The sequence below is a fragment of the Rhipicephalus sanguineus genome, unplaced genomic scaffold, assembly GCF_013339695.2.
Source record: "Rhipicephalus sanguineus isolate Rsan-2018 unplaced genomic scaffold, BIME_Rsan_1.4 Seq1031, whole genome shotgun sequence".
NCBI classification, from domain to species: domain Eukaryota; kingdom Metazoa; phylum Arthropoda; class Arachnida; order Ixodida; family Ixodidae; genus Rhipicephalus; species Rhipicephalus sanguineus.
Window position 1 is genome coordinate 16,628 of NW_023614200.1, and position 26,203 is coordinate 42,830.

A 26,203-nucleotide genomic window follows, 5' to 3' on the forward strand; every position below is an offset into this window, starting at 1 on the left:
ACGTGCACTTTGTTCTTAAACATAAACACCGGTGGAGGTATCTCTTCTTGCAGCAAGTCACCAGCGACCTCACCCCCATCGGCCGCGCTGTCTAGTTTTCCTGATGTGGTGACGAGGAGTGGCGACGGGCGACGGAGACCGGCGCAGTCGAGGTGCTAGGTGGTGTCACACTTCGGTCGGAGCAGGAGAGCGGCTGCGAAAGGTCCCTGCCAAAAGCTGCTCTTGGGTCGTGGTTGGGTGGTCCAGCATTCCTCAAAGGTGGGACACCAGGCTGCTGCGTCCAGGGTGGCGGCCGTTCATAGCGTGGTATTCGCGAGCGATCGCAGTACCTTGATATGTGACCGGTCACACCACAGTTGTAGCAGACGGGAGCTGGGCGCAGTCGTCGCTGCCCTCGCGCTCGACGTGTCCCGTCCGCACGTTGACGTGATCATTTGTGTAAGTGCGACGTTCACATAATCGTTCGTTGGTCGGCGGTAGACGTGGCGTTCGGTGCGGAAGCGCTGAGGGTACAGTGATCTCTGGTAGTAAGTCGTGCTTGAGCGATGGATAGGCCGGGATTCCGCAACCTCCGCTGCGTTGACGGACGGATCCTCGAAATCCCCATGCTGCGGGGTAGCCACATCTTGCGGGAAATAGCATCGAGAGGTGCCGGCCACTTCACGCGTCATGCTTTCATGTTTGCAAAGCTCTTCCCGGACGATCTGACGGATGGTTGTAGCGAGGTCAACAGTTGGTGTAGTTTCTACACTGGCCACCGTAGTGACATTGGCCAGACGACCAAACTTCGGCGTTATTCTGCGCTGCTTCAATGTCTCAAACGTCCGACAGTGGCGAATGACATCTGACACTGAAGTTAGGCTTTCTTTGCTGATGAGAAAGTTGTAGACATCCTCTGCAATGCCTTTCAATAAATGTCCCACCTTGTCTTCTTCGGACATGCTGGCATCTGCTTGCCTGCAGAGCCTCAAAATCTCCTCTGTATACATTGTACATGTCTCTCCGGGTAACTGAGCCCTTTGTGCAAGAGTCTGCTCAGCAAGTTTCTTTTTCGCAGCTGTGTTACTGAAACACTTCGTGATCTCCTCAACAAAGCGTTCCCACGACGTCAGTAGGTCTTCATGGTTCTCGTACCAGACGAGTGCAACATCGGTAAGGTAAAAAACCACGTGAGATAGCTGGGAGGCAGCATCCCATCTGTTGTAGTGGCTTACCCGCTTGTAGTGCTTGAGCCATGCGTCCACGTCTTCGTTAGCCTTCCCGGAGAAGGGTCGTGGCTCTTTGTGATGCGGCCAAGAACTGCTGGGGGCTGGTTCCCGAGTGTCTGTGTCGTCAGGCATGATGGGCATGGAAGGAGGCAGGCCGGCGAGGCGACGACTTCGGCGAAGTCCGAAGGGTAGCGTTTCCGTCGTTGGTTGTCTTACCCAGCACCTCCACCACTCTGTTACGTCCACAGTAAGGGTTTGGGGTTTATTTACAGAAGGCTTGGACGGCAAGACCGCCAGGACGAAGCTGCCGAGAGATCTTCTTCTTTTCCACCACCACACACTTCTTCGTCTTCTTAGTCCGGCACATACACGGCGTAATAATATGTAACATTACTGTTTTTGTAACTAACAGATCATCATTCCTAATAGTGCCATCTATATAGAGTAGTACAGTTTACAAAATAGTTTTAAATTTCAGATAATTTTGAGTGGCTTGTCATTTTCTAGTGGATAATATATCAAATTCCCCACAGATTTAGATGCACCAGCTCCACTTTCAGATGCACAGCTCGACCTTTTCACGGCCAATCCTGAGATAACTCGAGCTACGACTGTGCACAAGCCTTGCCAATCCCGAGTACACTCATTTCACCTTTAATCACTCCCTGCCACTTAAAAAAAACGGCAGGAAGAAAAGATGGAAGCTTGCGATGAAAAAAATCCATAAACAGGGGTGGGTGCTCGAGCCGACGTTTCAACAAGTGGGCTTGTCTTCTTCAAGGCTGGAATGGATTTCCTTAGCGCTTGTGTGTACATGCTTCGTGCCCTCTCCTCCAATCCAAACAAAGGAGGAGGAGAGGGAAACTGCGAAAGCGGGGGAGAGACTGCCATGAAAAAAACAGAGGGTACATGTTTCGCTGAATTGTGGTTGTCGGAGGAGGCATCACTTAACAATGGTAGGTTAGAAATACCATTGTTAAAGGGCCCCTCACCAGGTGGAATAATGAATTTTAGTTACTCATTGAAGTTGTTGCGAGCCCAATAAGAGCATTATACCACAAGAAGTTTCTAATCGGCCTGTTAGATGCGGAGAAAAACATAATTTGTAGCAACGTGATACTATGATGCAGGACGCAGCTGCAAACCGTTGCCGCTCGCCCCATGAGGCCTTCGCAAGCCAAATCCCTTCCCTGCCCTTTTCGGCACGCGAGCAGGAGGATCACATAACGCATATGCATGAACACGTGATCGCACACACTGTCCACGAGCGCATGACGCGCCCGAACCGCCCGAGCCCCCGAGACGAGAGCGGTGTTGCGGTGGCATTCTTTGTGCTTCATCTCTGCAAGTTATGCAGAATGCGCCCCTCGCTAGTTCACTTGGTTTTCAACCTATTACTGAGCGCAAAGCTGCGACATTAGTATGGACGCGAGACTAGCGGTGTGCTGCATGAACATCCAGTTAGACGCAGGTGGATAAATGAGCCTAATGAGCGCTGGAATGCAGGTAGAAAATTTGTTTCGTTGTAAAGGGTGGCATCTAGCTGCACGGTGTGCAAAGCACAAGAACACGAACATGTGCAAAACGGAGGTAGATTAGTATCGAATCTCGCTGTGATTCGCAGTAAAAATTAAAAAAGAAAACACACACATTCCGTTTGTGTGTTTTATTATTGCTCTCAAGGCTTTAATTCATCCATTCAGGCAACAAATTACACAAACTACACGTCGTGTCAAATAATTATCGCAGTGTCACGTGCTACTGTTGGCGACGTCAGAGCACAGTCGTCTATATAGAGGAGCGACGTCACAGCACTACCATCTATGTAAGGCCATTCCATCATGTATGTCATCCCCTCATTCTCTGGGCGCACGGCCGCGAGAAGAAGGGCAAGCAGCGTTCAGCTCAAAATTTGACCCATTTACCGCGACGTGTAGCATTGCAAATTTTGGCAGATGTGATCGTGAACGCCCAGTGCATGCATTGCGCTCATCAGCTCAAATTGTCAAACCTGGTGAGGGGCCCTTTAAGTGGTTTGGATTGGAGGAGAGGGCACGAACCATATACACACAAGCTTAAATAAGAGAGAGCCGAGCAAGTTGGTAAGTAGTCATTTAAAAAGACAGGGCGTGTAAACATGGACACAAGAGAGAAGTCAAGACAACCACAAACGCCGGCGATTGTGGTGTCTTGACTTCTCTCTTGTGTCCGTGTTTGCATGCCCTGTCTCTTTAACATGTACAAACAAGCGCTAAGGAAATCCGTTCCAACCTTGAAGAAGACAAGCCAACTTGTTGAAACGTCGGCTCGAGCACCCACTCCCTGTTTACGGATTCTTTCATCCCTGCCACTGGAGACAACTTTTGCAAAAACGAAATAATGAGGGTGTGTCCCACCGTCTACGGAGAGAACATATAAACAAATATAACTTGTCGTGAAATCGTTGACAACAGACAAAGCGCATGCTTCCACATCAGCGTCGGCTCGCGTCTCTTTTCCAGCGTCTCAGCAGCGCAGCCATGGCGAATGAGCGTTCCACATGCGCACGCTACTTGACAGATCAAGACATTCAGAAACTCTTGACGAATTCCGACTCTAATAAGATGGATAATTACTGCTTCAGCCATTGTAAATTAGTGGATGGTTATTTGTTATTTATTAATTTATCATTTATTAAAATTTAATTATTTCATTATTTGTGCATTGCTTAAAATGAGTCCTCCTTTTATTATGAGATAATCCCCAATATAAGTGTCTACATGTCCTTAACAGCATTCTACTGCAATTCTCGCAGAAAATTTCTGCATAACGTGCAAAGAAACAAAATGCGGCAAGGAGAGTGCAGCAGTGCTAAAAAAACTTGGCAGTGACAGGTTTAAGGAAGCTCTAATCTAAGTAAATATGTTGCCTCCTATATTATGTCGAAGTTTTTGCAGCAGAGCTGTTATATGCTAGTCTTTGTGCTAGTCTTTGCCCAAAACTATGAGCGTCGACAAGGTGTGTAGGAAAAAGTTCAGCCGATAAAATTGATACTACTGAAATGGCGCCACCAGGGAAGACGAATGAACACGAAAAAGAGGACACGAAACACAAGCAATGAAATTGAATCAGAGTGCAAGTGGCTGTGTGTTTGTGGCGTGGCTCCACTCTCTAGGGAAATCATGAGTGCATCTGCCACGGTCATTCTTGCTTCCCTGTTGTCATGTTCATGGAGCGGCCGTGGTACACTAGAGGAACAAACAGTTCACGAGGAGAGACGCCGACAGCAGCAAGAAAGAACTCGCCCGAGGCACCAAGCACAAGTGACGATAGTCACAAGACGGCAGCAACGGCACAGCCAGTCATTTTGCCGGTGCCAATGCGAGATTTCGGAGAGACTTCGGCATAAAGTTAGGGTGGGGGTACGAGTGCAATGCTTCTTGCAAGTGATGGTGTCAAACTTGCAGCGATACCACCGTGCCACTCCACACATCTTTGCTGGTCGCGCACCTTTACAGAGTAGAATGGCTCTGAATTTTTTAAAAATTGCCTTTCATATCGCCTGCTGTTTCTAATGGTTTACTGTGAACTTGCATAAATGTGTAGCACATTGCAATGTGCCTGTGTGCCCTTATAGGGAATTTTGATGCTTCTGAGAATGCGAAGACGCGAAGCTCCCAGCGGTTCCTCACAAGCATTGAAGTGAGGAACTGAGCAACAAGGCAGGTCACAACAAAACATGGGGAACAGACAAGCACCTTGCGCTGTGTGGGATCAACTATTATTGGATGACATGACATCCATTTGGCAGGATAACTCGTATTATGGACGGGAAACACAGAGCGCTGACACTAAGGTGAAGCAGTTAAAGAGGTAGTACAAGCCTTGTCGTCTACTTGAAGGCCCCAAACACCTAGCTGTTACCGTTCCTGCATTCTTCATGTGTTTCAATTGAGCTTGTCATGCGTCCCTCAGGTAGCTTGTACCAGCAGCATTTGCACCAAGCACCAGCTGTGAGCCCCACAACTCACACAAGATTTGCAGGCTCGTTGCGGCCTTTGACCATGAATCCTGGCTCAAATCGCTCCTTCTTCTTCGCCGGAAATGACGTCCGGATCAGCTTGGCTCCAGCATGTGTGGGACGGATCTCGCACCATGGACAGTCTGCACAGAGACGCATGTCCACGTCAGGCACAGAATGAGGCCTCCGTCCGTGGATGCTTTGAAGACCTTTAGGCTTCGTTCATACTAAAGAAGTGGCAACTGAGCGAAAACGCCAAAATGGGACGAAATTCCTTTCCGCAGATGTTCTAGGTGTTCACATCTGTTCTGCCGCCGCTTTTACCTACCAATTGTTAACAAGGGAAGTGAACACATGCCACAAGTGTACGAGAGACTTTTGACACCAGAAACATTATTTCGGAATAAAGTGAAGAGTTGTATGGAATCCCGTCTGATCGGGTATTTATATAATGGATGAAGAAAAACACCGCTTTTCGAAACACAAGACATCTTGGCTTTTGCACAGAATATTTGTTCACAAAACGTGTCCCTTATAAATAAAATTTTACTTTGGCCGGCACTTTGTGTTCCTTCGTCCATTACTTTCAGACACGTGCAAATAAATATTTGCTTTGCTGTAACTGATGCGATGGCACCAACATTTTTTTGATGCTCTCGAGCAAGAGAAGACTCCACTAAATTAAACTGTCACCAACCAAATTTTCTGCATATTTACTCTGTATCTTTCCTACATGCTGTACTGCTATGCCCTTGTTATAACAAACTTCATTATAATAGAATTTTCATGCAGCATTTCTATAACCAAAGAACACAATAATGTCCAAATAAGAACACATAATGTCCAAAGAACACAATGTACCAATAATGAAGCATGTTCATTCATGATTTGAAAACAGTTTCACTGCTGCCTCGAAGTCAGACCAAGACAATAACCAGAACTTTCCAGATTCCAGTGGTCAAATGATTGAATGCCCGCCCCGGACCAGAGAGCAGTCGCTGCAGTGGAGCAGCATTTCTTCTGGCAGGTGGGGCTGGTGGGAAACTCGAGTGCTCTACTCCTTGTGTCCAGTATGCGAGGAGCATGTGTGTGCTTTGACAGGGGCAGCTGTATACTTCACACAGCCCGTGCCCGATGTGGTGTGTTTGTTATCGCCACGTGTCCAAGTGGCAACCATGAGGAGCTCAAGGGCAGTATTAATAAACCCGAGCTCTCACTTATCTCACAAATGATTATTCAGGAAATGTGCGTTTCTGACGAGTCTAGTATTATCAATGCAATTTTGATCGATGAGAAAAAGGGCATTGCTACTTGTATCGTGCTGTCACAGAGCTCACTGTCCGTAATATTAAAGGAGTGGTCACAGAAAATTTGTGAACCTCTTTTTTGCTCTTAATCAGTGGCTACTGATTAGTTAATAGCGGCAACAAAGCTCATTTGCCCCAGCACGAGACGAATGTTTAATTATATGCTCGTATATTGCGACCAGAGGCCGTTTCGATTCCAAAGAGCACTCGGTGGCCCCGTGACATAGTCGGCCTACTCATTGACAAATACTATAAGGTGACCGCGAGAGCCAGTGACGTCACTGGCCAGCTTCTACCATGTTGTCTGCACTGCTGTTTGGTCTGCTGTGTTGAGCGTTGCGAGTGCTTGTTTCCTCAATCGTAAAACAACGCTGCTTATATAGTGCGGTGATGAACGAAAGAGCTGGGAGGAGTGTAAAAATCAGTCAGAACAGCTCGATTCACTTCGCGAATCTCGCTGGTGGCTGCAATTTTGTTCTTGTCGTCGTCGTCCAACTGAGGCAACGTTTTTCCATGAGGCTTGAGCAGCCGCAGCATTAGATGTGCTGAAACATTTTCGCTTCGATCATTTGTAAAGTAGCAGGTTAAGAAGTGATGAAGGAAGCAGTGAAATCACAACATTGGCACTTTGTAACAGTGTTTATCTGTAACATGCAAGTGACATGATGTACGCTTTACTGACTTGTATTAAGATTGGGCAAAGCTGTGTTCTCAAAGCATACCAATGCTACGTACGCACGTGGAATGCCGAAGCAGCTATCTGTCCACTACACAATACGATCCCAGCAGGAGAGAGCTTTAGTTTGTCGGTAGACTTCCCAACGTTTGCAGATACCTGGTTACCGGAGCTGTTGACGGCTGCAGCAGTAGCAGCAGCCGTGGAGCCGGTAGCGACACCTTGTAGCATTTTGTCCAACCACAATAACTTTTTTTATGTTTTTTCCGTCACGTTGCTGTTCTTGTCGCGAAAACAGCAATTAGAATACCGTGAGTTGCTCATTATCTCACTGCTAATGCTTTACACAGAGTCAGTAAGCGGGTAAGTCGCTGCAGCATTATTTTGTAGGTCTCTGGTTAGGCTGTGCATCATCAGGTGTCGCCACCAGCGTTGTCAGTCTCGTACACGCCTCTGATAACCTGGCCAGAATTCGTGACGCAAGTTTTTAACAAAACGGCGCCGCTCAATGACATCATCACTTTTTGCTTCTATTTCCGATGCGGCACTTTCATGAACTTCAAAACTCAATTAAAATACTTTTTAGGCCGTATTTGTGGCTGATATTGTACAGATGGCACCTATATGCACCCATTAGTGTGTTGCAACTGTCAAATTGTGTCCTAATTTTCGCGTCACCACTCCTTTAAAGTTAAAAAAAAGCTACTCTGGAGACTCGGATAAATTCCAAGTGAAAGCAATAGGAACCAACAGGTGCTTTCACCACAAATGAAAGCCTTTCTAGCACTGCTGCAGAATGGAAACTAGCTAATTTTTATATTTAACTACTCACAGTTTTCTGCCACACCATTAACAAACCTATAAAATTATGTGGGTGTTCTGTAATAGAGTTGGCCTAGCTCTGTTGAGCCAATGCATAGCAGTGAGTGAAATTCACGGCAACAACTATATCATCCCCAATTCATCAACCGTGCAGCTGCTATGCAGAGGACTTTGGTGGCACAGCATCACCTGACCTCGTCTTCAGCACAACTGACCTTTTTTTTTTATGCTACTGAACTTACTCAGTTTTTTTTTTCCCCATTGCCCTACTATCTGAATATTTTGCACCACCTTCTTTGCACAAACGAGTAGCAACTATATACTTTGCTTGCAAGGTTGAATTTCAACATAACAAAGTAATTTTGCCAATTTTACAGACTTCATTAGATCAAGCTCTGACTATCCACCAGGTTTGTCTCTCTGACCAAGTGCATCTGCAAGGCTGCTATGTGACAGGATCATGCCCACTCTAAAGCAGTTCCTGCCTGACTCAAAAGCTCAAAACAGTGTTGACTACTACAGATTGCCTCGTCCTTAAAGTAGCCGGTTACGTATATGCTACATCTTAAGGCACGACAGGACAGAGGTTCCGAATAAATGTTTGCTATAGAGAACTGCTCGGCAGCTTCTTCTGCTCTCCATCGAAGGGGGCGGTTCCGAAGCACGGATCCCTGGAGTAACTGGAAACGGGTGAGAGGGAAGCGGCACCTCGGTGCAAGCATGGGTGCAACGTCTAGCTATTTCTGCTCTGGCTCTGATTGCGGCAGAGGCGATGACGGCTGCACTTTTCCCCCCTCAGATGAGGCATCCCAGCAGTGGGGTTTGACGGTTCCTTTGAGGACAATTGCGTGGAATGCGGCGAGGACACGCTGTTGAGGGCCATGTCTCGGCAGTAGCGCTTTGCTCGGAAAACGTCACTGTGTCCATCCGAGCAGTGCTGGTCGGGCTTAGTGCTGCACTGAAGCTTGCTGCTGGAGATTGCTGTAACACCTTACTCCCCCCAGCCTTGTCTCAACTATCCACGAGCAGAGACCCTTTACTTTTCGGATGATGCCGGGAATCCACTGGGGACCCGCTCTCAAATTGCGAGTGAACACTGTTTGGCCTGGTTGGAAATGTTTTCCAGATGACCGGATGCATTTTTGTTGCTCTGTGGGAGTTTCAGGAGCGGCTGGAAGCAGACTTTGCAGGTTCTAGCAGAGTTCTTTCCCAAACATTGATCGTGATGGTGTTTTGCCTGTTGTTGACAACACAGTAGTGCACTGCTCAAATAAAGTCTGTCCAGCTGAAGACTCCTGTTGGCGTAAAAGAGCTTGTTTCAACTCATAACCACGTGCTCTGTTTGCCCATTTGTCGCAGGGTGGTATGGTGCACTTGTTTCAAACTGAACTCCATTCCATTGATAGAACTCTTGTGCTTCAGTGAAGACAACGCAGTACCATTGTCAGTAACCACCTTCTTGGGTATCCTCTAAAGGTGGCGAGAAGTGTCCGAAGTTTTTTACGAATGGCAGCAGAGGTGGCGCTTGTCAAACACTTACGTTGAGCCATTTGGTGAAGGCCTCAACAATTACCAAAAATATGCAGCCCTCTACCGGTCCCGCAAAGTCCAAAGCAATGTTTCCCAGGGCGATTCCAGGTGCGCAATGGCTTTTCGATTCTTCTCTTCTCGATTCCTGGCATGCCATGAATGATGCTGATATCTGCTCTATTTCTCAGTTGATGGCTGGCTACCATGCATAGGTTCAAGCAACAGATTTCACTGCAACAATGCCATGATGCCCTGCACAGATTAACTTTGTTGTCGTCTGTTTTAAACAAAGCATCCGTACCAATTCGCCTAACTGTCAGTCCCACTTCTCTATGCAAGTGAGAATAGTGTGTTTTTTTTCCTCTTTCTTTTCTTTTTTTTTCTTTTTTTTTTTTTTTGTTTGTTGCTGTTTAGGAAGCGACATCGATAGGAGCTTCTCTCCCTTGATCGTCCATCTGACCAAGAACACCGCAAGGAGGCCTGTCGCGTGATTGCGGTAGCGGCTTCGAAGCATCGTAGTGCGCGAGAACGGTCTTGCGAAGAAAGAGTTTTGAGCTTCCTGAGCGCCACCGAGTGATGCGGTTCCCATTTCCAAGGAGTGTCCTTTGCTAGCAATAAATAAAGGTCTTTAGCCGCTGTAGGCTCGGTTTTCCAGAAACCTGTCGTAGTATGAAATCAATTTCGAGGAAGGACTGAAGCGTTGCCTTTGACAAAGGCTCAGGGAGCTCTTGTTATGTTTTTCAGCTTCTTGACCATTGGTTTAACGCCATCAGCGTCAATACCGTGACCAAAGACAACGACTTGGGACGCTCCGAACTCGCATTTGTCCCTCCAGGCTCACAACCCCATCGCTTCTAGCTTTGAGAGCATCATGTCGAGGCGTTTGTTGTGCTCCTCTCTTAGTAGCACTAGTGATTAGAATGTCATCCAGGTATGCGCATACACCTCTCATGTCAGCTTAGGTCCTTGCACCTTTGAAAGATAACGGGGGATGCCGAAATTTCATATAGCAGCCTGTTGACTCAACAAAAGCCCTTTATGGTATTGACTGTCACTATTTCAGCTGTATTGCCCGTTACCTTAAGTTGCTGACAGGCCTGAGAAAGGTCTAATTTTGTGAACACCTTGCCATTTTGGAGGTTGGTGAGGATCTTGGCCACTGTAGGCAACAGATAAGACGCTTCCGCTACGACTGCATTGACTGTGCTGCAGTAATCAGCCGCAGAGTCCGATTCCAGTATCTTGTTTTCGGACGATAGCAACGGGAGTAGCTCATACTGTGTTGGCTCGATGACCTTCTGCCGAGTTAGATGCTCAAGCTCTTCTCCTACAGCTTCTCTAAGAGCAAAGGGCTGTGCTCGTAGGAACCTCGGTGTCACCGATTCATGCATTTCGAGCTTAATGAGTGGTCCCTTGTAGCTATCCATATTGTTGTCAAAAAGTGCAATATGCCTGTCAAGTATAGCAGATAGTCTCGTCATATCGCATCTGGTCAGTACCACGTATAGAGATCAGGCCAAGGACCTGAAACCAATTTCAATTGAGGGGAATACAGCCTGGAGCCTTCATAACAAGCAGTGGCGACGTGTGCTGCATTTCCTTGAAGGTCACAGTGACAATCACGGTGCCTACCGACTATACGCCTTCTCCTGACCAGGTGCACAATTGGATACACTGGCATGAGCACAGACGAATCGTCAGGCCGTCTCTTCGCTAATAAGCGAGTAGGCAGCTCCTGTGTCCTCTTCGAATGGCAGGCTCTTTTTGCCTTGGATTTCAAGTGCCACCACAGGTTCCTGGCTGTCTTGAGGTGTCGCCACAATATTCAGATCGTGCAAGTGAGTTTGTCAGAGTGTTCTTGACACGTCGAAAACTTCAGGCTGAACAACAGCATGCAGCCTGCGGTATGAACCAGGCGTCTTCACCACAATGGGAGACGTGCCTTGTCCTCTCCGCTTCTTCTTAAAACATGCTTTATCGATGTGGTGTACCTGTTTGCAGTAATGACGCCTCATTGTACACTACGGGCAGCTGCCTAGGCTGCATTCACCACCGCAGCGGAAGCAGAGCCGTGGTGGTTGCTTGTTGTGAGGACTGTCATTTGTCACTCCTGGAGCCGTTTCAGATGCCTTATCTCTGATGCACTGTTGGTGGAGGCAATGACGGCAGCATATGGCAAAGTACCAATTGGTTCATTAAAAAAAAAACAATTCTGCAACAGTAAGCTAAAAAAAGTAATCTATCACTGACAAAATTACAAAATAATATACTGATTCAGAGGTTGGGTCCGAGCTACTTATTACATTGACATTTTGTTACAAAAAAATAATTGACGAAGTAATTCGTACAAGTGATTTGTTACAAACAAGTCTGATGAATATCAGTGAGTATCTATCCCTTAATTGTAGTGTTAATGCTAAAAACCAGCGACTGTTCTTTTAACTCGACATGTACGTAAACTGCTGTGACCTATTTTTTTATGTGTAGCTTAAATAGGAGGTCCCATTGCAGTCTTTCGCTTCGGGACCTCCTTCTGCGAGTCAACATCCAGTAATCTTTTCAATCATTACACTAAACTGAGTTCTGACATCTTCAGTATGCACAACTATGCTACATAGGGGTGGCCAGAGCGACAGTTGAAGATGCTTCAAACACCCATGAAACATTTACAGTTTGCATGTATGTACACACTACATGCACATGCAAACATACACATGGGAGTCTTGCCAAATAAAATCCTGGCTACGCTAGTTATGCCAACAAAGAACATACTGTGCTCACCTGTCTCGATGAGAAGTCGGTCTCTGGGAATAGTGGCTGCTACTGCCAAATTCTCGGCTGTCTTGAGCGAGCTGTCAACAAAGAAAGAGCTGTCATTCATTCATAACACCTGAACCTTTCACGGGATGTGAATGTACAAACACATGACTAGACCAAAACAGGAAACCTAAAGGGCCTCAAACCACCTCCGATAACGTTTTAACATTTCAAGCAAAACAATACATCAAGCAAAACTTTGGTTTGGGCGAGCTGGTTCATCGTCAAACTTGGTTCAGGACTGGGAAAACGTGGCTGTCACAACGAGCGATTATGGCACATATAAATGCACTGGCAAAGGCAATAAAGTTCAGTTGTAAGTCAGCGCCCGTGGTGTCTACTATGTGTCTTGTCTGTGTGTTCCTTAGCGCTGCCCCAAACAAGTTCGAACACATCAATTTCAGAATGCCATCAGGATCAACAATGCCAAACACAGCAGCACTATGAGACGCGGGCACGCCACAAATTCCACAAAACAATCTCTTGTCCTCTCCAGACCTTTCGGTGTCCCCCAGCGTTGGTCGTGACGTAACCATTTGCGTCTGGTCATCCACAAACAGAACCTGTTTGTTTGCTCGCAGGCACACATGCTTTTGCCGCTCTCCTTCCTCGCACGGTGAGAAGGAGCACTTGGCCAGGAGGAGACACAAGCCGAGCGTAGCGAAGGAAAGAGTGAAGCGAGCGTGGGCCACTTTTGGATCATCAAACGCGCGTAACTCCGCTATTACGGCACAGTTCTGAGAAATTTTCTTCGCTACTTGTTCGGTGTAGACTTGCAGCACAACTAACTCTCAACCTCTGGGTGTTTTAGCAGCCCTTCAACACAGTGGTCAACCAAGGAATACTGCCGGCTGTCAACGTGTATTCAAGTAAGTAACTACTTTTCTCAGCATAGTACTTACCGCATGGACCCACGTTTATTTACTGGCGGAGTCCGCAAATCCTGCTCTTACTTTGAGTGAAACCACTATGAAAGCTGTGGCTCTCATCATCTCCTTCCCAATGTGGCCAGGGAGCAAGACCTGTGCCTTCATGCGAGATGTGCTTATCACTACAGCGAGCTTGTCTCAATCATTTTTCCCTACAAAGCTGGCCAGATCTTCCATGCATCGTGATGTATCCGGTGAGTTTTGCTGCCACCGTGTGGGTAATAAGACTGACTGCTCACCAGCCATTGATGCCAATGAAGAGGCCCAAGTCCAGGAACGCAGCTGCTTCTTCCTTGCTACCATCAAAGGAGTGCACCTGCAGCAGAAGGTTCGTTTAGGAACGGCACTAACGCTGCTTACAAAAGTCTCAGTAATGCCATCGGTTATTTATTTATTTATTTAAACTACTCTCAATGCCGAAGGGTGTTACAGAGAGAAATGGTTAATACATGTACTCACTACTCAGTAGTACTCACGGAATGAAATAGGACAATTTCGGGCTAAGCAACGCACATACTTTCATTTCTACCATCTTCAGTTCGGGTCATATAGGCTTAACTTCGACTCGAACGCGTGGATCAGAGCCAAGGCTATCTTTAAAGACCAGATTAGTCGTGACACGACGTAGTTATTTCGAGCGATTGCACATACCAGTTGTCATACTCAAAAAAATTGATGTCTCGTTTCAATCCGTGAGTGCTGTACATTATACAATGCTATGCAAGGCAGCTTGAAAAATGAATGGTCTGGGTTGTCGGTGACAGAGATGGGGAGGTGGTTACATTCAGATGCCATTTTTGGCAGGAAAGAATTGCAGAAAAGGTTGATCCGGCAACTAGGCACTTGGACTTTGAAGTTGCAGTCGATCCACGTTGATGTGTAAGTGGGTGGTGTGAGAAGGTCACTTTCTGATTCCAGGTTCTTAAAATAAATTTTCCGGAAGAGAGACAAACAGGTGAGCTTCCTTCTTGACGAATTCAGGAAGATCAAGGTTAGTTTCGATGGCGGATATGCTTGCACTGCGGGAGTAGTTGCACAACGACGAAACGCGTGTACCGGTTTCGAATGACTTCAAGAATGGATGCTAGATGAGCTCTAGATGGATCCCAAATTGATGAAGCGTACTCAAATTTCCACCTTACGAGGGTCTTACATAGAACAACCTTGAGGTCAGAGGGCATGAGGAAAATTTAGAAGTAAAAAACCAAGTGTTTGACTTGCAGAATTATTCACATGCTCAATGTGAGTCTGCCATGAGAGATTGTTAGTAATGCGAACACCTAAATATTTATAGCATGTGACGGAAGAAAGCTCAGAGTTGTAAAATTATATAAAAATGGGGATAAAACTGCGATGAGAAAATGCGATCATTTTATATTTGTTTACATTTAGTTTCATTAGCCATGGTTTACACCACGAAGAAATAGTGTTAAGGTCAGATTGAAGGAAGAAGTAATCACTGGGTTTGTTATTCCACGATAAACACCACAGTGATTAGCATGAAATTGGATATTAGATGTTAAATTGCTTGGTAGATTGTTAATGTAGATAAGAAAAAGCAAAGGCCCATGTACTGAGCGTTGCAGTACACGGATATTATTAGTGAGAACAATAAGGAGAACCAGTGGGCCTGATTTCTAAGTGCGTAATACGCCGACCAGACGCGTAGCCAGAAATTTTTTCGGGGGGGGGGGGGTAAACCATCCTTTTTGTATGTTCGTGCGTGCGTTTGTATGCGTGCGTGCATATATCCACATGCCAAATCGAAAAACTTCTCCCCCCCTGGCTACGCCCCTGATGCCGACTCAGCGAGAAAACTGTCCATTCCTCTGTCACGGACACGATCATCACCATACAGAAATAAAATATAAAACAAAATAAATTTTCTTGGTGGTGCCTTCAAAGGCGAGTGCCTTCACTACTGGGCTACACACCCCTGCTTGAAAAATGCAAATGCACCTGATGAACAATATGAATGGGCTGTAGCCACTGTACCAAACAAATGTAAACGGAGGACATTCTCTATGTTAGGCTCTGTTGAATGTCACGATAGATAGTGGAACTAAAGTCCTCTCTAGGAAAACATGTAAAGCTGCCATGGAGGATAGTAGTGCACATCAAGAAAATTTAAGCTTTGCAAAATTTGGTGCCAAACACAAGTTTCAGTGGCTGTGAGATGCGCCTTCGATGAGGCAATTCTCAATGCTGGCAAATGCCAGGAAGAAAATGAAAGATGCCATGCTGATGCCTCCCGAATCCTAGAGATAGCTGCAAGCTACAATAAAATCAGCACTTAACGCATCACCCAGAAGAGATTCTGTGAGGAGTGTTTAAACTGTAAGAGCACCCCACCTTGATCTATGTGGCCTCAGCATGACTGCCACGTGAAGAGTTAAGAAGATCTAGCCACTACAAGGAGTCGAAGTGAGCACCTGCCCTTAACACCCTGTCAAATGCTGACTAGGAGTATGAAATATGTGCAGCAGTAAGAGCAAAGGTGCTACAACATTATTTGACATGCATGTGCAGCTTGCACATCAACTACTTTCCGAAGGCCTCGCATGATGCGTATAGGTGTAAAAGTGACAAAGCCAAAAGAGTGCATCGTCGCACATTGCTCTATAGACCATTTTCCACAGCGGCGAACGAGCACGGCCATGTTTGATCACGTGATGCTAACTGGCCTTCCCCCAGCCCCAATGCACTAGGCCAGCAAAGCGGCCATGGCCGTATCTCACAACCTGGTTGCAGCGTGTAAGCAAGTCACATGCTTCAGCAGCAAAACACAGTTCTACATGCAATCGCCTAAAAGTTAATACCGTTGAGACATTTGCGTTTCTTTGGTATGTACTACGCCACAGCGGTATGTGTTGTGTTTATTCTACTTCACATTTATGGCGTATGCCTTTAATTGTTGTATTAACAAATGTCAGTAGCTGGGGTTACAAGGCAACATGGCAGCACCCATGCAGACGCAACTTCGATCCGAACTCACGCTTGCTACTCACCCACAGTCCTGACAGCAATAAATAAATGGCGAAATCGGCAATCGCTCTGCGTCATCTCCCGCTGAAGACAAAGCATCAGGTATGTTCTGTCTTTATTACTGAGAGTCAGCTGTGTTTATTTAGCCATGCCTGCTAAGCCTTGTCTCCGAGAATTTGAGAATGAATCTTGGAAACACTGCAAAATACTAACAATACATTGCTTTCGAAGCTTCAGGACGCAAAATAATAAAAAAAACAAAAGCGTAGGTTTCAAACTTATGGGTCACACAGCGCACAACGATGTCGTGATAAATTTGAGGTGGAAGGAAACCGCGTCCACAGGTGCCACCATGTTGACTATTTTCCAGAGCTCCCATCTGCTCACTTTTACTTGCCCAACGAATGTGCGCAGATGCTATAAGGACGCTGAGCAGATGACGCGGAGTGGATGGAGACATACTGAGCAGCACTGCCAAAGGCCACGGCAGGGGAACGACAATGATGATGAGTTGTGGCCGCACCCGTTAGATCAGGTGACATTTATTGCATGAAACGGTATCGCGGTGCTAGTCCCTGCGTCTACCCTAGGTGGGAGGTCTCCTCATTCCAGGAACTCTCTGGCCTTCGTTGCCTCCTTGGCCCTGACGACGAGACGTCGTTGTTGGTCCAGGTCCTCTGAGGCGCGCTTGGCCTCCCACGTTTCGAAAAGGTCCTCGTTTTCTTGACCGGAGTTACGGGCATTCAGCGAAGGCGTTGTGTCCGTCTGTATATTGCACAGGCACGCGAGGATCATGTGGGCCAAGGTGTCAGGTATGCCGCAAAATGGGCAGAGATAGTCGTGTAACGTTGGGTACAGTCTGTGCATTAGTATACCGTGGGTGTAAGTGTTGCTCTGAAGTCTTCTCAACATGGTGCTGTCCTCTTTGTTGAGCTTTTGAATGTGGTGGCGGGTACTCTCTGCGTTCTAGCCTTGATGTTGCATTATTGCAGAGTATGTGATGCGTAGGACTCAGCCCTCCGCGGATGCAGTCCCGGCGTCTGCAGAGTGGGAGGGGATAGCCCGGAAGGCGTGATTGCGGGCTGAGGCGTGTGCCACCTCGTTACCCTCCAGCCCCTCGTGCCCAGGAACCCACGTCACACAGGTGTACGGCATCGGAGTGCTTCGGCGCTTCAATATCTTGAGTGCTTGTGCAGACACACGACCTTTGGTGCATGGCTGCTTGAATCTGTGAAGACGACAGCTGCATCCAAGCACGTGGTGGTTGCTAGTGCGATTGCCGCCTCTCAAGCAGTTTCTGGGTTTCGGGCGTGAACTGTGGCAGATGTGAGCTCTACGCCCTGAGAATCTACGATGCTCAAAGCGTAGGCGTTTCTATCGCGATATTTGGCTGCATCTGTATATTTGGCGTCTGGATCATGGCCGTGATTTCGCCGTAGAACATTCACTCGGGCCTGTCTTTTTGCTTGTGATTGTGTGAGGTGCATGCTGCATGGGATTCATGCAATGCAGAAAGATTCGCAGATGTTTGGCGGAATTCGTTCTTTTCTTTTTCTACGGCGAAACTTCTTTTTGTAGCCAGAGAAGAAAAAAAAAGAAAGAAAAAAAGGAAAGAAAGGAAAAAGACAGAACGGGGTGGAGACTGTGGTCGTCTCCTAATGTCCACCACATTCGTAGACGGCCCTTCCCAACCGACACTGCGTCGTTGCGTCTGTCCTCAGTCGACTCAAATCCCAGTGCCAGTGGAAGCGTGGTGCCCTCTGTTGGTCGTGGCGTCAGTTGTGTGCACTTGAGAACAATGTGTTCTGTCGTCTCCTGCTCGCCCCCACAGACTTTGCAAAGTGCCACTTGCACGTCTGGATTGGCGTCAAAGTGTCGCCGGTAGCGCAGTGTGCGAAGTGCTCCCGCCTGAGCCTCAAATAGCAGCATACTGCCGACACTGTTATCGCAGAGTGGCTCCGTGGAGATTTCACCCTTGTGTGCACAGTACAGTACCATCGTGGTATTTCTTTGCACATTCGCACTCCACTGGGCATTCTCCGTTTGGCGTACTACGGCCACGGGGCAGTGGGCAATCATAGTTGGACCGACCCAGCAAGACTCTTCATCGTGAATGCATTTGGAAAAAGGGAATCAAATTGACAACGAAAGCAAGACACAGGGTAAATGCGCAGAAGACAAGGACGAGGCTTGCCATTAAACTTTCATTCCGGGACCAACGTGTATACTGGAAATTCAAGCTGCGTGATAATAAAGCTTTGCTACCATATGGCTCAGCACACTCGAAGCTGGTAAAACGGGGGATCGTGAAGTTCTGCCTGTCCAATTCTTTTCATAGGTCTTGCCCCAAACTCATGAGCGATAGTTTCAACGAGCAGGTACCGTGCCTCAGGGAGGCGGGTCATCCCACGCATGTACTCGTTAGAACTTTCGTGACTGCACCTATTCCCATCGTTAGTACGCTAACGATGACTTCAAGTTCAAATTTTGGCGCTTTCTGAGCGCTTCTGGACAGCTAACGCCATTTAAAGAGCGAAAGAGGCAGTGTTTTATCAGTTTCGCTTTTGAGTTTTTTTTTTTCCACCCCGGGCAGACTTTTAAAGCTTCTTCGTAGTCGGGGAGATGAGCGCTCGTGGTTTGGTTGTGGTGTCGATGTCACTCGCGGGTGCTCCACGAAAACGGCAAATTCTGACGGATTCCAATGAGTCTGAGCATCAATCTCTGGGTGACGGTAGCAGCACAGACACGGAAGATGACTTCGATTCGTCAGACTTCAGTACAGACAGCAACAGTGCGTCAAACCGCCTTGGAACATCAGCAGGTATCCGCTAGTAAGTTTCGCTCTCTCCTTGGGCCGGTTTATCACTGCCGGGCGTTGATGTAAACGTATCTGGTGCATACTAAAGGTCACAGCTCTTGTCTGCAAGGTTTCAACTTCGTTCGGGCGGGAGAATTAGGCGCCGGCTGCAGAAAAAGTGGAGTGATCTCCGTGAAAACGGTGCGGAGTGGACCTTGAGCTAGCTCTCCAGAGTGCCACGCGGAGGCTTCTTTGTGCTGTTTTTCAGCGAAGAAGTCGTCAGAGAGACATGCAACCACACCAAATAAGTATGCGTGGATGCATGTTTTCGAAAAGCCAATGCACAGTGAGCCAACCTTTGTTTCACTGTGTCGAGAAACTACTTTGTGCGGTGGCATGATAAGCACTAGTGCTTATATTTTTGTATGTATGTAAATAACTTTTGCACTTACAGAGCTTATATTTGCAGTATTATTCTATAAGGGCTTTGTGTTCGAAATGTATATTTCAATCTTTTTTTACGTTTACCCTGTGCAGAGCAGCATTGACGTTCTTATGAATCTTCTTTCTTGCATTTTTCTTTGTTTTGATAATATTCTAAATTAATCAAAATTAAACTGTTGGAAAGACCAATTCTTCTTCTATTATTTGATACCATCAATAGCATCAATCAGTTTCTGTGGCCGAAAAAAGATATTTTCTGGACTACCCAAAAAAAACTATTTCTCCGCAGTCACGAAAGTGTTGCTGAAGGCCTCCTTAATCACGTGTTACCACAAGCAACTACTTCGCCACTCACGAATAATAGAGTAGCAGTTATTTCGTACATTCACAGTTTTTCGCATCATCTCAAACGCATTGGTGAACAAGCTAGGGTTAAAGTTGTTTTTTCTGCACCCAATAAACTGCGTTTTTTGTGCAGATTGGCAAGCGCATGTGCACCAAAGAAGAATGAATGCAATGAGAAGCATCAAACCATTTTCGTTGAATGTGCAAAAAGGTAGTTTACAATATGCCTTTGACTTGTGGTAACAATTACATTGGTCAAAGTGGACGATGCCTTAATGATAGGCTCCGGGATCATCATTACAACGGGTCTGAAACGAGAAAGGGGTTTTTAGATGCACACTGTAGATCTTGTACCGCAATGACTGCGTGTGACCCAATTTACAATGCATGGTCAATTGTGAGCAGAGTGGAAATCAGTTAACCCGCAAAATTACTGAAGTGGAATTGACTGATAGATTAGGCGACGCCCGTGCGTCAAAACCATCAATTGCTCTTTCTAAGAAAGAGCTACCGTATTTACTCGAATCTAAGCCGATGTTTTTGTCGAAAAACGATGTGCAAAAGTGGGGCGGGTCAGCTTACATTCAAGTGCCATGATTAAGTTGGTTTTTTTTTCTGGCCTTGCGAATTTCGGGGGTCGGCCTACAATCGAGGGCAGCCTAGATTCGAGTAAATACGAGATCTTTCTTGTGTCATGATGCGAATTTTGTGCAGGCGGCACATGCGTGATGCTTTTTCACCACATATGTGGTTGCTTGTTTCCAAATCAAATATTGTCGTAAGTCAGCACTCATGTGTGTCAAGCCTCTTCTGCGTCTTCTGCGCATTTGCCCTGTGTCATGCTAGACCAACATGGCCAGACCTCTGTGACCTCTGTGAAAGCAAGCATGTGGATGGCATGCGCAACACTTGAATGGCAATGTGCGGTTGCCACTTGTGACGTGGCATGCACACCCAGTGACTTGAACGTGCTGCAGATCATTCATATTTTGGATGCCATTCGATACTGTTATTGCATAATGCAGCTCCATGTGGACACGTCTGCATAATCAAGGAGGTCCAAACAGTTAGTTGGAGACTTTCTGTGATAGCGTTTTCTTTTCTTGCTTTTGTTTCCCACATCATTTTATAACATTTTACCATTTGAAAACTTGAAGGGAAGCAAATGCCCTGATCACATGTATTGATTCCCAGACACATATGGCTGCCTGCTCAAAATGTTTTGCATTCACGCAACTTTTGAAAAAGGTTGTTTTGGTTATAGTGTGGTACCACTTAAAGTGCAGATATCGCCGACTCTGGCAACTTACATTATATGCAGTCTACACATTCCAACTACCGCTGAACCTCGACATGATGAACACGGATATAACATATTGCTACGATACTGGGAGAACGCATGGAAGAAGAGAAAAACGACGCAGGGGCACGAACTGTGATCTGCTCGATCCCTGGACTCTCGCATCCATCATCTCTTGTAAATAAACGCATCTCACCGTAACAATATTATTGGTTACAACAAAGTAAACGTGGAAATCTTGCCATTACAACAATGTTGCATATATACGTTTATAAAGAATAACAAAACTATTTTTTTTTTGTCAGAGGGACTTCATTAAGGCAAGGTTTAAGTGTAATTCTCTCTTCTTGCAAGTTAACTGTACGCAGGTTTGACTGTGCATAACAATATTATTGGTTGGTCAGTTTTGTGCATTCGATATAAGCGATATGAATGTGAGACACCTTCTCTGGGTTTGTTACATGCCGGTTCAGCTGCACAGTCATCCCACTCGTGTGAGATAACAGAGGTTCCCACTGACCACAGCACCGGTGAAGAGTCCCCGGTTGCGAGTGAGCACGTCAAGCAGGTCGGGTGCGGCCTTGCGGCAGTGCAGGAACAGAGGCAGGTTCCCACAGGGACGCACCAACTGAAGCTGCAGCTCCAGGTAGCGCAGCTGCATCTCCCGCTCACAGAACTGCAGCCGCTCATAGTCTGCGCACAACACGGTTGGGAAACCATCAACTTTTTTATGACACAACCTGCACGAATGTAAATGCCACCATAGGCGCGGACATGAAAGCCTGTGAACACATGCTCAGTCAGGACGTGTGCCAGCTGAACATAGCTTCACCTAAAGGTCGTACCTATGCAAATTGTTCAAGTTCAGCATCAAGTCGGAGAAATACAACTGTCATGGTATGTAGAAATTACAGGAAGATGAGCTAGATGGTACGGATTCGTGATCTTTCCGATTCTGACTTCTTTCCCGAGATGAAGAAACCACTTCGTTGTCGGCGATCTGACAACAGAGTGGATGTTATTTTCAAAGTGGAACAGTGGTCTTCAAGCAAATCAGAGAACACTTACAAAGAGGGCTTGAAACAGGTGAAGAAACGCTGGTAGAAATGCATGACTCTGCATAGAGACTACATGGAGAAGAACTAACTTTGACCACTGCAAGTGAATATATTGTATGTTTTTTATTCCACGGTGATAATTCAAACTTTTGTACACCCCCTCGTATGTGCTTGTAATGTCGTGTTTAAGAACGCTTGTTTTTGAAAGTGATATTTTAGTTGAAAGTGAAGCATTGGTCTCATCCACTCTTCAATAGTGTTTTAGGAAAGCATTTACGCTGCACTCTAGTCTGATTTGCATATGCTAGCAATTTCCACAGAGACGTGCAGCGGGAATGGTAGCACACATGCGCTAAACGATTGTGGGGGGCAGCATCTCTCGCTCCGTTATAAAGCCAACTGAATGGAGCATGACGGTGTGTCCACTTGGTTTAGCGGAAGCTGACCGCATCTACACAAGACGTGCTTGTCAAAAACGTGCTGTTGCAAACATTCCCCCCTTCTGTCGATGGCAGTTTCCGCAGCTTTTAACCCTCCTTCCTAGGCTAAGGGGGCACACGGGGATCGTTTGTAGCTTTTTAGTTTCTTGGTCTAGGTTGATGAAATTTGGCACACACACTACAAATCATCTTAAAAGGCAATTTTATTTTTTAGTTTTCATTTTATAAAAATTCACAAGTTCCTTGCTGGTGGAAAGCCTGGCACAGTCATGAAACATGCTAGGAGGCTGGAACTACTTTGTATACTTGCTCACACACTGTTTGTACTTAAAGCGGCACTCGCGCGTCATCTCATAAGTAGTAAGCGTTTTTATGATAAAGCGCTATGGTTTACATGGCTGTCGCTTTATTACACCGTCCCGCCAAGGAATGACACGAAGCGCCGACAACCCAGTCGGTATGCCCCAATACAGCATAGACCGCTTATAACGTAAGTCGCCGGAGTCGCGAATATCCGCACTATAAGCGGTACCGCACTATAACCAAAACAACATTTTTGAAATGTTGCACGTGTACAAAACATGACCAACAGGCAGGCGCGCGATTCTGACTATCGCGGCATGCGACTGGGGCGTAAGTTTGCATCTGCTTACATTTGAAAATGTTGAACTGTTAGCGTCCGCGGACCTGCGGTGCCGACATAACGAACGCGGAAAAAATGCGCCGTCACGGGAAGTCGCCGCGGTAACACACTGCGCGTCCGCGATGTCGAAAACGGTGGCGACCACAAACCACCACTCGAGTGTTTCACACGCACGCCCGCGTTTTCGTAAAAGATGTAAGTCACCCCTTCTAAATGCAACAATTGCAAAATGTTTCATTGACTCGGCACCAAACCGCAACTTCTGTAGTCCGCGGCCGCCGACATGGCAGCTAGCGCTCGTTAGGCCTAGCGTGCGCGTTGCAACTTGGCATGCCACCGCGAGAAGCTTGCCCTAGGCAACACGGAGATCGGGAGTAGAAGAAATCGCACTCGCGAGCTAAACCGAGGGCATCACGCGTGAAACGAAGTTTCGGTTCGCGATCGGGAGAACAGCCGCGGCAACTATCCTGAAAAAGTCTTTCAAGCTTGTAAGTCCGCCTGTTGGTGGCAAAGGCGAAAGCTCAATCGCGTCTCAAAGCATTGTTACTTGCGGGGGAATCGAGGTTGCACGCGCGATATCTGCGCTCTACGACGAAGCAACGACGAAGCGCGCATGTCAAGTGGCCGAAGGGGGCAAAGGCTTCTCCGTCGGCCGCGCAACCGCTCCCCCTCCTCACACCACGCACCTGCGCCGGGCTGCTGTCCCCCACAGCCATCCCTTTTTTTTTCTCCCCCCGCTCCTTGTTCGTTCGTTCCGCGTCCCCTCCTCCTTTGTAATGCCGTCGCCGCTCTATCCCCCACCGGCGCATCTCCGCTGAGAAGCACCATCGCACCCTCGCATCTCTGAGAATGTTCCGGCAGCCGCATTATAACCGGTCTTTCATCTCGGGGGTCTGCACAATAAGCGGTATGCGTATACATGGAGTTCTATGGGAGAGTAAACGGGAGTCAGAAAAAACCGCATTATAGCCGGTACTGCACTGTAAGCGGTTACGTTATAAGTGGTCTGAGCTGTATAATCACGGGCTCGCCCGATCCATGCGATACCGTCCCCCGTTTTCCTTTGTGCGAAACTTAAAGAGGCTTGCAGTTTGCCTCCCGTACATGTGTCACCTTTCAAACAGCAGCAATTCACGTGCTTACAGCCGCGGAGCGATCAAGCAGCGAGCACTCCGCTCGTAAACACAGCGGCCGTCGCCGTCGCAACAACCAATAGAAAAGCGCCTCTCAACGGTGTCGTGCACTCCGCCAAAAGAAGCGCCACGTACATTGCAAGGTTCGTGAGAACGTCCTCCAATTTTTTTTGTTGTTTGCGCTTTTTCTATGCGGTGATCGTAAGCGAGAAGGACGGGAACGGAAAGAGGGAACTTTGAGCTTTCAAACGACACCAAGATGGCGGCACTCAGTGCCAGGAAAGATGAGATACAACGCCGAGAATTGCGCCGTTTTAGCGTGATTTTGGGCTTTTTCAGCGACCTCACCTACAAAATTATTTTTTTTCGGGCACTAAGAGTGCGTTTTCAGCATAATTGTTTAGATACTGCGTAATAAGAGACAACAGATGCCAAAACAAGTGTTTTCCAAAAATTGATTTTTTTTTGGCTATTTTAGCGATTTGATCCCTGTGTCCACCCCCTTAAGCTACAAGATAAGTAGGATGGAAAACTACACAGTGCTATGCCGTGCCCACTTCTTGCTTCCTCATCTACGTGTTTCGCGCTGTTAGTTGCAATAAATCTACAAGATAAGCTTGCACGATTGAATAAAGGATCATTTTTCTAGCCACCGGCTATGTAACACATGAGCTCTATGCAGTGCTCGAGAGACTACGTCTGTGCGTAAGCAACACTCGGCTACCGCTGTCTTATGTTTCTGTCACTCGGTGGACAGCCCGAGCAGCCACCCTCACCGAGTCCCATCTCGCCCAGAGCAGCCACCCTGCCGGCACCCTGTCGCACCAGCCCCGACAGCTGCTCCAGGTAGCGGTCGGGCGGGCCGTGCGGGCCCTCGAATTCTCCACACCTGGTTGGGTGGCAGCCCACTGTGCTCCACAGCAGGCCACCTGCACTGAGGCAAACGGCATCTTCAACAAATTGCACCATTGTGCACTGGGGCACCCAGCACTACGATGACTGGACAAAACCCCAGTGTGATTTGTCAAAGTTGGCAAAAGAGCAACAGAGTACTCACCACTCAGAAGTGACACTGCACATGTGTCCATATCATTCATGCACTTCCTTACTCATAATTATTTCATCACCATCAGCCTGAATACGCCTACTACAGGGCAAAGGCCTCTCCCAAAAGCCTTCCTTACTACGCAAACTTAAAGACATTATGGTTTAGCCAGCATTCAGTGGCTTTCAGTTGTGGCACATATTACTCTTTCAAGTGTGTTCAACACTAATATCACACTGTGTAATACCATACAAGGGTAATACAATATATGCTGCTGGCTAACACTCCCAATAAAGTGCCCCTGTAGCTCAATTTGTAGAGCATGGGACATATTACCTGGAGGTTAGCGCTGTGTTCCGTCTTCTTTCTTGTGGTGTCGTTTTTTGCGCTAAAAAAGCAATAGGTTGCCCCCTAACAATGGCCAATTGTTTTCTCGCCCACTTTAATTGCTGTCCAATTACTACACTACAGTTAAAAGATACAAATATTGCCCCCGATGACTTGGTTGGTTTGTGTCTAACAAAGAAGCCAGCCCTCGATCCATTACCCTTCTTTCGTAGCGAGCGTCTCGTCCTGGCTGACTTGATGGCTTTAGGTAGCGTGCGAGGGTTTATGAGCGGCATGAGCCGCGAGTGAAACTTTAGTTTCTCTTCTGAGCACTTACTTCCATTTTTCTGAATATTGAGAACTGTGATTTGAAAAGTAAAACTGGTACAAAATCAAT

At 46.9% G+C, this 26,203-nt stretch overlaps 1 protein-coding gene across 1 annotated transcript in view; it reads right to left on the reverse strand.

The window, feature by feature from the left end:
• Window positions 1-5,196: 5,196 nt before the first annotated feature.
• Window positions 5,197-26,203, reverse strand: part of LOC119375934 (deoxyribonuclease TATDN1) — a 43,143-nt gene continuing 22,136 nt past the window's right edge. The window contains exons 6-10 of the mRNA XM_037645955.2: window positions 25,211-25,363; window positions 21,681-21,853; window positions 13,529-13,605; window positions 12,325-12,395; window positions 5,197-5,351 (exon numbers count right to left, since the gene is read on the reverse strand). Of these exons, the coding sequence (XP_037501883.1) occupies window positions 5,215-5,351; window positions 12,325-12,395; window positions 13,529-13,605; window positions 21,681-21,853; window positions 25,211-25,363 (611 nt within the window). The 3' untranslated portion in view covers window positions 5,197-5,214. The remainder of the gene's footprint in view (window positions 5,352-12,324; window positions 12,396-13,528; window positions 13,606-21,680; window positions 21,854-25,210; window positions 25,364-26,203) is intronic.